This window comes from Galeopterus variegatus, unplaced genomic scaffold (genome assembly GCF_000696425.1).
Source record: "Galeopterus variegatus unplaced genomic scaffold, G_variegatus-3.0.2 Scaffold256, whole genome shotgun sequence".
In the NCBI taxonomy this organism is placed as follows: Eukaryota; Metazoa; Chordata; class Mammalia; order Dermoptera; family Cynocephalidae; genus Galeopterus; species Galeopterus variegatus.
The window spans coordinates 370,037-384,964 of record NW_007726367.1 but is presented as its reverse complement, the minus strand read 5'-3'; the positions used below and the strand labels follow the sequence as shown (position 1 = coordinate 384,964).

General features: G+C 43.9%; 1 protein-coding gene across 1 annotated transcript in view; it reads left to right on the top strand.

Moving 5' to 3' along the window:
- Positions 1-7,718: 7,718 nt before the first annotated feature.
- IL21R (interleukin 21 receptor) overlaps positions 7,719-14,928 on the top strand; it is a 17,557-nt gene continuing 10,347 nt past the window's right edge. Inside the window, exons 1-4 of the mRNA XM_008566624.1 lie at positions 7,719-7,758; positions 9,260-9,292; positions 9,328-9,366; positions 12,685-12,787. Of these exons, the coding sequence (XP_008564846.1) occupies positions 7,719-7,758; positions 9,260-9,292; positions 9,328-9,366; positions 12,685-12,787 (215 nt within the window). The remainder of the gene's footprint in view (positions 7,759-9,259; positions 9,293-9,327; positions 9,367-12,684; positions 12,788-14,928) is intronic.

Below are 14,928 nucleotides of genomic sequence, written 5' to 3'. Positions count from 1 at the left end.
AAAAAAAAAAAAAAAAAAAAAAAAAAAAAAAAAAAAAAAAAAAAAAAGCATTACTCTACCATTTCTATCAGTTTGTTATAATTTCTTTTTATTTTAAAGTTTGTAAGCAGAAGATTAACTTTTTTTATTTTTTTATTGTAAACATTTATAACATAAGAATTGCTGTTTTAAACATACAATTGCATGGAATTAATTATATTCACAATGCTGTACAACCACTACCTCTGTTTCCAAAATAATTTCTTTTAGAATTCTTTTCATGTTTATTTTAGAGATTACAACATGCATGCTTGGTTTTTTCAAAAAAAACCTTTAAATTAGTACTTTTATCACTTCACAGGCAATATAATAGCTTTTAACTTTTTTCACCTCTTCTTATCTTTGGGGTATCATAGTCATGTATTTTAATTCAACATACAGCTTAATGTCACGAGACATTATAACAAGTATTTTGAGCAATTAATATTAATTCATATTTATAATACTCTCTGTTGCTCTTCATTCCTTCCTACAGTAAGTACCCTGATTCCCATTTGGAATTACTTTTCATTGCTTGCCCCCCAAAATCACTTTAGTATATATTTTGATGCACATCTACCAGTGACAAATTCCCTCATTTTTAAAATTTTTTGTCTGAAAAATTCTTTATTTTGCCTTCATTTAAAATATCTATCATTAAAGTATAATTTATATATCTTAAGATGGATTATTTTAAAACATATAATTCAGTGGTTTTTAGTGTATTCACAAATTCATGCTACCATCAACACTGTCTAACTCCAGAACGTTTTCATCACACCAAGAAAGAAATTCTACACTCATTATTAGTCACTGCCCCATTCCCCTCTCTTACTCCCAGCCTCAGCTCCTGACAACCACTAACCTACTTTCTGTCTCTATTGATTTGCCTATTCTGGACATTTCATAAAAATGCAATCTTACAATATGTAGTCATTATCCATGTTGTAGCATGTATCAGTAGTTTATTTCCTTTTTAGGGCTAAATAATATTCTACGGCTAAATAATATTCCATTGTATGGATACACAAGATTTTTTTTATCCATTCACCAATTGATAGAAATTTGGGTTGCTCCCAATTTTTAGCTATTACAAATAATGCTAAGATAAACATTTGGGTACAGGTTTATTTGTTTATTTATTTTTGACATGTATCTTCAGTTCTTTTCACTATATACCTAGGAGTGGAATTGCTTGGTCATGTGGTAACACTGTATTTAACTTTCTGAGAAACTGCAAAACTGTTTTCCATAGTGGGTGTACCATTTTACATTCCCACCAGCAATGTATAAAGGTTAGATTTCTCCACTTCCTCACTCACACTTGTTGTTGTTGTTGTTACCACCGTCCTAGTGGGCTCGAAGTGGTTTGCACTTCTCTGATGACTAATGATAGCATCTTTTCATGTGTTTACTTGTCATTTGTGTATCTTATTTGGAGAAAAGTCTACTCAAATGTTTTGTCCGTGTGTTAGTCCATTTCTGTTGCTTATAACAAAATACCTGAAGGTGGGCAATGTATAAGAAAACAAAATTTATTGCTTACAGTTTTGGAGGCTGGGAAGTCTAAAATCCAGGGAACACATCTGGTGAGTGCCTTGTCCTGGTGGTGACTACAGCGACTCGGGGTATCATATTGTGAGATGGCAGAGGCAGAGAGAGAGAGACATTCATGTACTCTTCCTTTTAAAGCCCTCAGAACCAAGTCCCTGACCACTGTTACTAATCTATTCACTAGGGAATGGTCCTCACAGTCTAGTCACCTCTTCAAGGCACAATGTTTTAACTATCGTAATAGGATTTCCCATCCTCAACAGTTACAGTGGGGATTAAGCATCAGTGACCCTTGGTGGGGCCATTCAATCAACTGCAGCCCATTTTTAAACTGGGTTATTTGTCTTTTATATCTTGAGTTGCAAGTGTTCTTTATGTATTCAGAATACTAGACCTTTAACAAATACATGATTTGCAGATACTTTTTCCCATGCTGTATGTTATCTTTTCACTTTCTTGATAGTATCTATTGAAGCATAAACATTTTAAATTTTTATATACTCCAATATATCTATTTTTTTCTTTGTTGTTTATTTGTGCTTTTGGTGTCATAATTAAGAAACATGAATAACATAAGTTCATAAAGATTTACATTTTAAGAGTTTAATAGTTTTACCATTTACATCTAAGTCTTTGATCCATTTTGAATTAATTTTGGTATGTGGTTTGAAGAACATGCCTAACTTCATTATACTGCATGTGGATATCCAGCCAGTACCATTTGTTTTAAAAAATATTCTTTCCCCCTTTGGATTGTCTTGGCATCCTTATTAAAAATCAATTGAGGGCTGACCCTGTGGTGCACTCGGGAGAGTGTGGCACTGGGAGCACAGCGGCGCTCCCGCTGCGGGTTTGGATCCTATATAGGGATGGCCAGTGTGCTCACTGGCTGAGCGTGGTGATACATGTATGATAAATCTTTTCACAATGTCTCATATGTCTCTTTTGCTCTTTTCTATGTTCTTGAGCTTTTTTTTCTCTGCATGCTTCAACGTGGGTATTTTCTATTGACCAGTCTTCCAGTTCACTAATTCTTTCTTCTAATATTTTTAATCTGTTGCTAAATCCATCTCTTCAGCTCTTATAAACTTTTCTTATTGTATTTTTCAGTTCTAAGATTTCTACATTTTAAGTAGATTTCCTATTTGTGGTAGAATTGTTGAACATACTAGTCACAGTTATTTTATTTTATTTTTAAAGTAATTTTACCAAAACATTTATTGTACATATGTACAAAGTTATATTTCAATACATGTATATATTGCGGGATGGTTATTCAGGGTAATCAGCCTATTCATCATGGTAAAACTTAACCATTTCTTTGTGATGTGCACATTTAATTTCCTCTGTTCTAGTCTTTTGGTTACATGCAGTAAATCATTATTATTGATTATAGATTTCTGGGCCAACTGTACACAATAGGGCTTATTTTTCCTATCTCACAGTACTTTTGTGCCCATTAATCTGCCTTTCACTATCCCTCTTCCCCTCTCCCTTTTCCCACTTCTAACAACCATAGTTCTTCTCTCTCCTTTTAATAGTTCGATTTATTATTATTTATTTGTTTTGTTTGTTTGCTTTGTTTTGTTTTGTTCTCTTTTTTCAGCTTCTACATATAAATGAAGACATGCAGTATTTCTCTTTCTGTGCCTGGCTTATTTCACTTAACATAATTTTCTCCGAGCTCATCCGTGCTGCTGTGAATGGCAGAATTTCTTTTTTTTTTTTAGAGCTGAGTAGTACTCCAGTGCATATATGTACTATATTTTCTTTATCCAATAATCTGTCAATGGACATTTAGGTTAGTTCCATATCTTGGCTATTGTGAACAGAGCTGCAGTGAACATGGGGGTGCAGGTATCTCTTCAACATGATGCTTTCCAGTCTTTTGGGTATATTCGCAGTAGTGGGATTGCTGGATCATATGTTAGTTCTGTCTGTAGTTGTTTGAAAAACCTCTATACTGTTTTCCATAATGGCTGTACAAATTTACAATCCCACCAACAATGTATAGGGGTTCCCCTTTCTCCACATCCTTGCCAGCGTTTGTTATTTTCTGTCTTTTTGATAATAACCTTTCTAACCTAGGTGAGATGATATATCATTGAGGTTTTGATATGCATTTCTCTGATGATTAGCGATGCTGAGCATTTTTTTCATATACCTGTTGGCCATTTGTATGTCTTCTTTTGAGAAATGTCTATTGAGTTCCATTTCCCATTTTATAATTGGGTTATTTCTTTTTTTACTATTGAGTTGTTTGAGTTTCTTGTATAGTCTGAAAATTATCCCTTCCATTCTGGAGGTTGTTTCTTTGCTCTGTTGATTGTTTCCTTTGCTGTGTAGAAGCCTTTTAGCTTGATAAAACCTCACTTGTTTATTTTTACTTTTGTTGTCTGTACTTTTGAGGTCTCATTCATAAAATCTTTGCTTCATTCTATGTCCTGGAGTATTTCCCCTGTGTGTTCTTCTAGACATTTTATAGTTTCAGGTCTTATTTTTAAGTCTTTAATCCATTTTGAGTTGATTTTTGTATATGGTGAGAAAGAAGGGCCTAGTTTCATTCTTTTTTTAAATTTTTATTTATTTATTTATTTATTTTTAAAGATGACCGGTAAGGGGATCTCAACCCTTGGCTAAAATTTTTTTTTATTTATTTATTTTTTTAAAAAGATGACCGGTAAGGGGATCTCAACCCTTGGCTTGGTGTTGTCAGCACCACACTCAAGCCGGTGAGCAAACCGGCCATCCCTATATAGGATCCGAACCCGTGGCCTTGGTGTTATCAGCACCACACTCTACCGAGTGAGCCACGGGCCGGCCTTCATTCTTTTTTTTTAAATGTATCAATATACGATGTAGTTGATTTTCATGTCCCTTTACCAATTCCTCCTTTCCCCCCCTCCCTCTGCCCCTAGTTTCATTCTTCTACACAGGAAGATCCAGTTTTCCTAGCACAATTTATTGAAGAGGGTATCCTTTCCTCAATATATGTTTTTAGCACCTTTATCAAAGATCAATTGACCATAAGTATGTGGGCTTTCTATTCTGTTCCATTGCTCCAAGTGTCTGTTTTTATGCCAGTACCATGCTGTTTGGTAGTATAGCTTTGTAAGATAATTTGAAGTCAGGTAACGTAATGCCTCCTGCTTTACTTTTTGCTCAGGATTGCTTTGGCTATTGAGGTCTTTTGTTATTCCATATGAACATTAGGATTGTTGTATCTATTTCTGTGAAGAATGTCATTGGTAATTTGATAAGGATCATGTTCAATCTGTGGATTGCTTTAGCTAGTATGGACATTTTCACAACATTTATGCTGCCAATCCATGAGCATGGAATGTCTTTCCATTTTTTGTGTGTCCTCTTTAATTTCTTCCATCAATGTTTTGTAGTTTTCATTGCAGAGATCTTTCACTTTCTTGGTTAGATTTATTCATAGTTATTTTAAGTCATGTCTGACAATGCCATTTTCTGACTCACATATGTGTCTGATTCCTGTTATCTTTTTTACTCTTAGTCATTGATCATTTGATACTGTTTTCTGATCTGCCTTGTAATTTTAATTGAATGCTGGACATTGTATATAAAAAATAGAGACACTTTGGATGAAGCTACTTTTCTTCCAGATAAGTTTTAGTTTTCTTCTAGCAGACATACAGCTTATAGGCAGATCACCTTGATGGAGCCAAGACTGAACTATGTCTGATTTTTTTCTTATTTCAAAGGCATAGCTTTCCCTGAACAACTGGGTACTTACCAGGGTTCATCTTTCTTTCCAGGCCCTCGACTTCAGTTCTTCCCTCAGCATTGTGAAACTGTCAAAATCTCTTCTCAGCTTTTTAGCCTGCCAGCAAGTGCTTTCTGCTAGGTTTTTTGGCATGCAACTCATTTTCACTGACATGGCAAATGATTTGAGGGGAAATTACATGCAAAATTTCAATGCATTTTCCTTTTGTCAAGTATTATATACATATAGTTTTTGTTTTGTTTTGTTTTCCTGCATAGTAGTTGTTCTCAGCAGGAGGATTAGTCTGCTACCAGCTATTCCATCATACCCAGAGTGGAAGTCCTCCCTCCACATTTTATTTTACAGAACTAAGATTCACTTATACTTTAAATGTTATGAAATAGTTTGGTCATACAAAAGGGCATAAGGAATAATATAATCAACACCCACAGCAGGTTCACCTGGCTTTACCAAGTTCAGACTCCTGAACACCCCTCTTTCTTATAGCCCCTCCTTTTCTACATTATTCAAAATTTGATGTTTATCATCCCCATGAATTTCTTTATACTTTTATGACACCTGTATGTTCACCTAAACAATATGTAGAATTGTTTTATGTGGCTTTAAGTGTATCATTGATGGTGTTATTATGCATGTTTTTCTCTAACTTTCTTTTCACTCCACATTTTGTTTGTGAGAATCATTTGCTTTGTTGTGTGTAGCTGTAAATGATTCATTTTTACATTGAGTGATTATATCACAATTTATTTTTCCATTCTGATGATGATGGATATTCCAATTTTTCACTATTGAAATCAATGCTGCTGTAAACATTTCTGTCTATGCCTCCTGTATGCATGTGAAGAGTTTCTTTAGTAATGTACATAGGAGTAAAATTGCTGGGTCTTAGGGAAGGCACTTGCTCATGTTTATTAGATCATGACAAGTTATTTTCCAGATCAGTTGTATTAATTTACATTTACACTAGCTGTGAATGAGAGTTCCCATTATACCATATCCTCAGCAAAATGTGATGTTGTCAGAGTTTTAGTTTTTGTCAATCTGATAAAATTAAAATGGTATGTCATTGTGGTTTTTATTTGCATTTCTCTGTTAACTGTGAAGTTAAGCAGTTTTTGTTCTCCGTAGCACTTACTTCAATCTAATTTCCTACCCCCAAACCTCTCCACTTCCCCAGAATCTCCTGAAATTTGGCCAACTTTTAGTCTGAGTTACCGCAACCCTAGAATAACTTCTCAGCACTACACCCTGGTGGATCAACACTTCTACAGGGCTTCACATGCAGTGATGCATTTAGTGCTCACAACAAACCTGCAGCAAAGATTCATGACCTGCATTTTATAGATGAGAAAACAGAAACTCAGAGGGGTTAGGTAACTTGCCCAAGGACAAACAGGTGGGACCTGGCAGACTGCAAGTCAGGTGCTCTTCCCTTCTCTGTAGGAGACTGCAGGGCCGTGAAAACTGAGTTTAAAGGATGGGAGGGGAAAAGGTGTTCAAGGAGAGGACTCAGCTGGTGCAAAGGCAGAGCCGCATGAGGACCCTGGGGGGGCCAGGGATCTGGTGACTAATTCAGGGCAAGTGGCCAGTAATAGCAGGACCTCAGCACCCTCAGATAGCACTTTACAGTTCACAAGGCACCATCACATCTGCTTTGTCACAGACTTCTTAACTGCCAGGTGCAGTGGGCATGATTGTGCCCATTTTAGAGATGGTAACTGACAAGAGCTACTATTTGCTCCAAGATCCTCTGGCTTCAAATTCTGGGCCCTTTTCTCTGCTCTTCCTTATCAGGTATCTTTGGTGGCAAGCAACAAAAATATAATTCAACACGGTTGAGCAAAATAGGTGTTTTGTGGTTCATGTACATGAAAAGTCCAGGTGTGGACATCTGGTGTGTCTGGATCCAGGTCCTCAAATGATGCCATGGTGACTCTGGATCTGTGTTGCTCAGTATTGACATCATTTTCAGGCATGCTCTCTCTAAGAGATGACAAAAGTGGCTACAACCTTCCAGCAGATATCAAAAAAGTACCTCTTTGCTAGAATTCTAGAAAAAGATCCCAGACTGATCTCATTGGCCTTGCCTGGGCTGCTGTCCATCCCTGATCCAATCACTGTGGTGAGGTAGATGGGGTGCTTTGATTGGCCAAGCCCGGGTCAGGTGCCCATTCAGTGGAGCAGGGGGTGGAGTCAGCTCCACCAAACCACCTAGAGGGAGCTCCAGTTTGAGGAGCTCTTCCTAAGCAGGGGGAAGAGACACCAGGCAGGCAGAAGCAGCAGGTGCCCCCTCTACATCCCTAGGGGTCTGAGATTTTTGCAGAGCTAAGGAATTTGGAGGGATGTGGAATCTTGAATCTGGTCCAAAGAGTTTGTACTTTCTCATGTGGTCGAGATGGAGCCATCGGGGAGTGACCTGGACAGAGCTATGCCAGGTCTTGGGCTGGGGCTGGGATCATAGATGTGGGCACAGTGAGGGAGCAGACGTAAGTTAACACCCTGTGATCAGAGGTGACATCTTCCAAGTGTGATAACAAGACTCCTGCAGGGCTTGGGGCCACATGAGATCAGTGTTCCTTAAAGCAGGTTTAAATGGTATCTGCCCCAACATTATTTTATTTTAATAGTGATGTCGCTCATTTTATAGTATGTTAGGAAAAAAAACACACAATTGTGGATGTTATTGCTTAGGATAAGGTTGGAGTTAAATTCTTAAGTGAGTTTATTCATTAAAAAATACATCAAGTAAGTAATAGTATAGACAATGTGCCAATATGGCCAGAATTTTGAAAGTGAGAAATTTTGGAACTTCTTGGCTAGATCATTCTGGGATCCTTCCGTTTCCAATGCTCTAAATTCTATATCAATCATGGTTGTTTATTGAGTGTTTATGTCTCAGGGACCATGCTTAGGGCTTTCTGCAAATCACTTCCTTGAATTCTCACAAGAACCCTGGAAGCAGGCTTTGCTATCTCCACTTTGCAAGGCTCAGAGAGGTCAAGGGACTGGCCCGGAGCTGCACAGCTGGTAATGTGAGCCTCTCTGGCCCCACAGCCTGTGCCCTTCACTGCTGCTTCTTTGGTACTTTGGGGGGGGGGGGGTCAGACAGAGCAATAAGGCCAGAGTAGGATTTAGAGAACTCCAGTAGAGAGAGGGTCTTCCCATTAGGGGGTCAGCGATGGTGTCTGGAAAAAGCCAGGCATGTGACTTGGTCACTGCATGTCTCATCCTTTTAGGCTCCAGTCCCATCTACATCCCTCTCTGGGGGGAGCCACTCTGGGTGGGAGCCTGGGCAGGTGGACCCACTGGCCTCTGGATGGCACCTCCCCAAGCAAACACAGAGCTGGCAGGTACAATGGGGAAACTGCCAGTTGGAGCCTGGCATTGCCAGCCTGGAGGTCACTCTGTGCTCCACAGTGGGCTAACCTGAGCTATATGATGGAGTAAGAAGCCACATTATTGGTCTAACCTTACCCTAAGTATTCAGTAGGGGTCTTCTTTGTGGGCTAATCTTGGATTTGTTATTCAGTAAGAAGCTTATTTAATGGGCTAATGTCACCATGGGTGTTTCCTGGGAAGGAGGACTCAAGATTGCTGCTTGGCGGACAACACTTTCCAAACCAGTTCTTCCTTCCTTCCCTCTCTCTTTCTTTTTTAGGTGGATAAGTGTGTACGTTTGATTTCACACACAACTCTACATCAATAGGCTTAGCAAACACAAGCGAGCAGCAGTCTCTCCCTCTCTAGCTTCACCCCTTATTTGTGACTGTGTTAAGGGGACAAGAAGAAGTGGGGTAGACGTGGGGAGGGACCCACAGGGTGAATCAGCCGAGGCAGGAATCCCTGGGGTCATCCACGGGGCCCTCAGACCCTCGTTTTTTTGAGACAGATACAAGAATTGAAGGGGAGGAAGGGGATGAGAGGGGGGCCACTCAGACCCCTGGCCCCTGGGCCAGACTCACCCCCGCGGTGCGTCTCTTGCAGGCTCCGAGTCAGCATGCTGTGCTGGGTCGCGCCCCTGCTCCTGCTGATGCTCCAGGGTGGTAAGTAGTAGCCCCATGGTCTGCAGGTGGGGAGGGGGCCCTGTCTCCCCCTGACAAAGCTAAGCAGGGGCCGGGCTCACCTTGTGGACTCCAGGACATGGCTAGAGGCCACAGACCCAGGATCTATGGCATCTCTTCCACTGAGGCTGATTCAGATCGAGTAGCCAGAACCCAGCCAACCGAAGAGCTCTGTTAGCCAGAAGTGGTACGCTTGAGTCTCACTCCAGGACATGGCTAGAGGCCACAGACCCAGGATCTATGGCATCTCTTCCACTGAGGCTGATTCAGATTGAGTAGCCAGAACCCAGCCAACCGAAGAGCTCTGTTAGCCAGAAGTGGTACGCTTGAGTCTCTATGGCACAGCTCACAGCCTTGGGTCTTCACGTCTCACTGGGCAGGACGAGGGACTTTATTCTTCATTTCCACTGCTCTCTGCCTGGGCTGGCCCCCAAGCCTCAGAGTGAGGAAGTCCTGTCTTTGATCTAACCTCAGTTTTGCCTTATGTAATGACTCCCCTTAGAGATGTTTTTCAAAAGTCACTGGATCCTCAGTGGGCACTGGTGCTCCCCGAGGTTGAGGGAAGGGGAGACAGAGAGAAACAAAAGGAGCCACAACTGGGAAGACAGCCCCTGGAGGACCAGAAGGTGGTGCATCAGAGGGAGAGATGTGACCAGAGCTGGGAAGGCCAGGGGTCTGACCGAGGGGGCGCTGCCCAAGGCTAAGAGATCTGGGAGGCCTTCCTGGAGGAGGGGCCTGCTGGGACGCAGCATGTGGCCTTGCACGGAGGCTGGCCTGGTGCAGGGAGGAACTCAGCTACTGATCTGCTGACTCATGGCATTTTTCTCTGGTTTTTACCAAAAGACCCAGCACTTCAAATAGCTCCTTCAGGAAACAGATGTCAGCCTTTTATTTTCCCTTTCTGTGTGGCGAGCACGCTCGTCCTGGCTCTAAAAAGCCTTTGGGTCACCCGCCATGGCTCCATCCCCCATAGGAGCAAACAACATGCCCTTGCTGTATACCTGAGCCCAGAGCACCATCTCGTTCCATTCTCCCGACAGCCCCGTGTTGCAATGATGCCTAGTTTTCAGTTGAGGAAACTGAGGCTTAAAGAGGATAAGGGACAGAACCACAGCCACAGTGCTGAGCGGTGGCAGAGCTAGGATCTGTTCCTAACTCTCATGGTCTTAGCCTGTTTGTGCTGCTGTAGCAAAATACCTGAGACTGGGTAACTTACAAATAGTAGAAATTTATTTCTCACAATTCCAGAGGCTGGGAAGCCCAAGATCAAGGTGCCAGCAAATTTGGTGTCTGGTGAGGGCCTGGTCTCTGCTTCCAAGAGATGCCTTGAACTCTGAGTCCTCACCCAGTGGAAGGGACAGAAGGACAAAAGGGGATGAATGCTGGTTCCCTCCAGCACTTTTTTAAGGGTGCTAGTCCCACCCATGAGGGGAGCTTAGTCACCTCCTAAAGGCCACACCTCTTAATACGATCACATTGGCAATTAAGTGCCAATATATGAATTTCGGGGGCACATCCATTCAAACCATAGCATGATCTTCACCACCATGCTTTGCTGCTATTTACTGAGTGACTGCCATGTGCAGGCAGCGTGGGCTGCAAAGGCGTGATCTCTGCCAAACACCTCAACAGTCCCCAAGTTAGGCCACCAGTATCACCATCTCACAAATAGGTCACAGAGCAAGGGAAGGCACCGTCACTTTTGTGCCTCTCATTGCTTCCTGCATACCTTAATAGCCCTGGGCACGGGATGGCCCTGGGTTCTCTGCCCAGTAGTCAGGTACTCACTGGCTCTTTTGCTCTCTCTTGTCCCTGGCGCTACCTCCATGCCAGTTCTGTTTTACTTACTGTTGCGTCTCCAGTGTTTTTTCCCAAGTTTGGGAACAAACTCTGTCCTTTGGAAGCCTTGAGCCTAGCTAGGAATGGCAGCCCCACTCCAAGTTACTGGAGCCCTGAGAGAGAACCAGGATATAAACCCAGAGAAGACACAGCCACTAGGAGACTCCTGCAGCCCTGGAGTTGGGTTCTACCCAAATCAGTCCTCTTTTCTCCACAAAGTGCTTGAACTAGCCTCTGTGCCCCACTGACAGGTCCCGTGTGCCTCCCCGGTGAAATACCCCTCTCCTCCCAAGATTCATTTCCGTGACTCAGACCCCTTGGTAGTGGCTGCCTGGAGAGCTGTGTTGAGATTCTGAGGCCACATGCAGGGGAGAGAGTGCTGCGATTGATTAGCAGTGTCTGCCATGTGTGTGGATGTGAACAGCCAGCCCAGACTAGGTTTTGCCTTCTCTGGGGCAGTGTCAGCAGCCCAGAGCAGGAGAGACAAGAGGCGTGGTCTGCACTCAGAGCCTCAGTTTTCTCATCTGTACAGTGGGTGTGGGAGTGAACTCAAGAACATTTCCAGCAACTGTGTTCTTGGCTCCAAATATCAGTTCTGATCTAGAGTGAGACCCAGGAAAGGAACCTCCCACCTACCCATGGGTCTTCATTAGTCAGGGAAAAATAGGAAAAAGCCAGCGAAAAAGGGGAACTAGGTTCTAGTAAGTAGTGGGGGAAACAAGTGAAACAAAACTAGAAATTAGTAAGTTTATTTTGTCACACATTTAACAAAATATACAAGACGGTTGCACCTATATTTTAGAACAGAGTGAAGCAATTAATTTCTTCCAACAAAATTGCCTGACAGGGCAATGAATGCATCGGTAACTTCTTGATGGTGGTGGTGTCATTTTGGGCAATGGGATAATACAGACTTTTTTCAAAAGTATTCAAGGGCTTTTCAGTTTTCTCAAGTTCAAGTCCGGTATCACAGAGGGTCTGTGTCCTGGGAGATCAACTGCTGAAAAGCCAAGGGCGCCTCCTTTTCAGGGCTTTAGGCATTTCCAGCATTCACTGGCTTCATGAGGTCCTGCCCTCTTGTGGGAGGTGCGGGTTTGTGCTGGCTCAGTCACCCTGTCTGGGGAGACTGGCCCGGAGGGACACTGCCCTGGTGGCCGGACACGGGGATGGGAGAGGGTGCTGAGGTAGGCACCAGCATAGTCTATTATATTTCACACAAGGAGTGTCTTGTCTCCATGGCCAGCCTTGAGGCTTTGGGGCTCAAACAGGGAATTCCCAAGTGGCGAGGACCCTGGTGCCCCAGGCCTATACCTCAGCAGTCCCTGGGTCCCCATATTCATCCCAGCCCTGGGACCCCTGCCCACACTTATCCTTCAGCCCTTGAGGGGTTGAGCGGGGAGCCCTGCAGCCCCTGGCCAGCCACCCCTCCCCCAGCAGGGCCTCTCTCCCCTGACCCTCCAGGCTGGGGCTGCCCAGATCTCGTCTGCTACACCGACTACCTCCAGACAATCACCTGCATCCTGGAGATGTGGACCCTCCATCCCAGCACATTCACACTTACCTGGTAAGTGGCTGGGGTTTGCCAGCCCAGGGACACTACTCAGGGTGCCTGGGGGAGCTGTGGTAGGTCAGGACTGCAGGGGACCACAGACTGAGTTGGACGACTGTGTGCCCAGCAGGTAGTTTAGCAATGAAAGGAATAGCTGCCACTTTCTAGGGGCTCTCTCAGCGATGTCACCATGAGAAAGGCTCTGTGCACTGGGAACTACTGTGCCCACCTTTACAGATGCCCACCTGAGGCTCACAGGACTTGCCCTGCACATAGTCAGGAGGCTGTGGGACTGCTCTGTCCACTTTCAAAAGTCACATTCTCTTTTCCACACAGCCCTGGCTGTGGTTATGTGACCCTGGGATGACCTACAGATGCCCACCTGAGGCTCACAGGACTTGCCCTGCACATAGTCAGGAGGCTGTGGGACTGCTCTGTCCACCTCCAAAAGTCACATTCTCTTTTCCACACAGCCCTGGCTGTGGTTATGTGACCCTGGGATGACCTGTCTCCCACATGATTTTTCAAGTACAGTCATGCACCTGCTATGTGCTTTGCATAAATAATCACTTCCAACCCTCATGATTATTACTCCCATTTTCCAGATGAGAACATTAAGGTTCAAAGAAGTTAAGCGACTTGCCCAAGGTCACACAGCCAGTGAATGGTGGACCTGAGATTCAAACTTGAGCTGACCAACCCCAAAATCCATGGGTCCCTATTAGTTCATATGCAGTTCAGAACAAAGGACAGGTGCCTTTCATTCTTTTGTCTGTGATTCTTTCATTCATTCATTCGTTCGAAACACGTGTCAAGTTCATGCCTGACATTGTTGTAGGCACTAGAGAGTCAGCAGGACTCAAGGCTGGCAAGGCCCCAGATGTCTTGGAGCTGACGTACCATGGCGGGGCAGTGGCTGGGGGCGACAGATGATAAACACAAAACAACAAACAGGATGCTTTTGAAACCAGAGTGCTGTAAAGAACAGGGAACTGGACCTCAGGGTAGAGAACAAGTGACACAGGGAGGCCTATTTCAGCAAGGTGGTCAAGCCTATTTCAGCAAGGTGGTCAGGTCAGGGCTTGCGGGATGAGGAGGCAGCCAGTGAGCTGGGGAAAGGCCTTCCAGGCAGAGGGCGCTGCAGGTGCAAAGGCCGGGAATGGGGAAGAGCCAGTGAGTCTGAGAAATAGGGAGGAGCTGGGGGAGGCAGAGGGAGACAAGAAGGTGGGAGGTAGCAGGTCCACGTTTTATTATATGGGGGGCGAGAAGCCACCAGAGGGTTTTAGGCAGGAGATGACAGGGAGTTTTTATAGGTCCCCCTGGCTGCTGTGCGAGAGGGATAGGTTTCAGGGAGGGCACGCGAGGCAGGGACACCTCCAGCAGCCATTACAGTGGTCCTCCCTGGAAGCTTGGAGAGCATTTGTTTAGCAGAAGATTCTGTGCCCTCAAACTGAGCAAAGAACTCAGTCCATGCATTCATATTGGCCCTGGAGGGTGGTCATTTCAGAGCCTGAACATGCAGGTTGAGAAGTAAATAGCTGGTGAACTACTATACATACTTCAAAACCCATCACTTCTGTCCAGTGGGAGTTAAAAAGCCAACGCATTTCTCCCAACCCCATCCCACCAGCTTCCCTGGAAGTTCACCCAGAGCAGGGCATGAGGTTCATTTGGCTCTTACCTGGGCCCTCAGGACAGGCCCAGATATTAGGTATTCAGTGGATGCTGGACAGAAAGAGGGAGGGAAGGAGACCCAAAATGCTCAGCCCCTTCCTGTTCGACAGCAATCCTGTTGTTAGAACTGTCAGGGACAAGGGCCAGCCTGTGGCTCACTCAGGAGAGTGTGGTGCTGATAACACCAAGGCCACGGGTTCGGATCCTATATAGAGATGGCCGGTTAGCTCACTTAGGAGAGCGTGGTGCTGAGAACACCAAGCCAAGGGTTAAGATCCCCTTACCAGTCAACTTTAAAAAAAAAGAACTGTCAGGGACAGATTTAGGCTTGGTCCAAGGAAGAATGGCCCAAATTTCCAAAGTTGAGAGCTGCTGCCCTAAATGAGGTAGTGAGTCCCTGGTCCCTTGGAGGTGTGCAAGCCAAGCCCAGACACAGTCCAGCAGGGCTGCTGCTGGGGAGGGTTAGACCAGATGATGTCCCT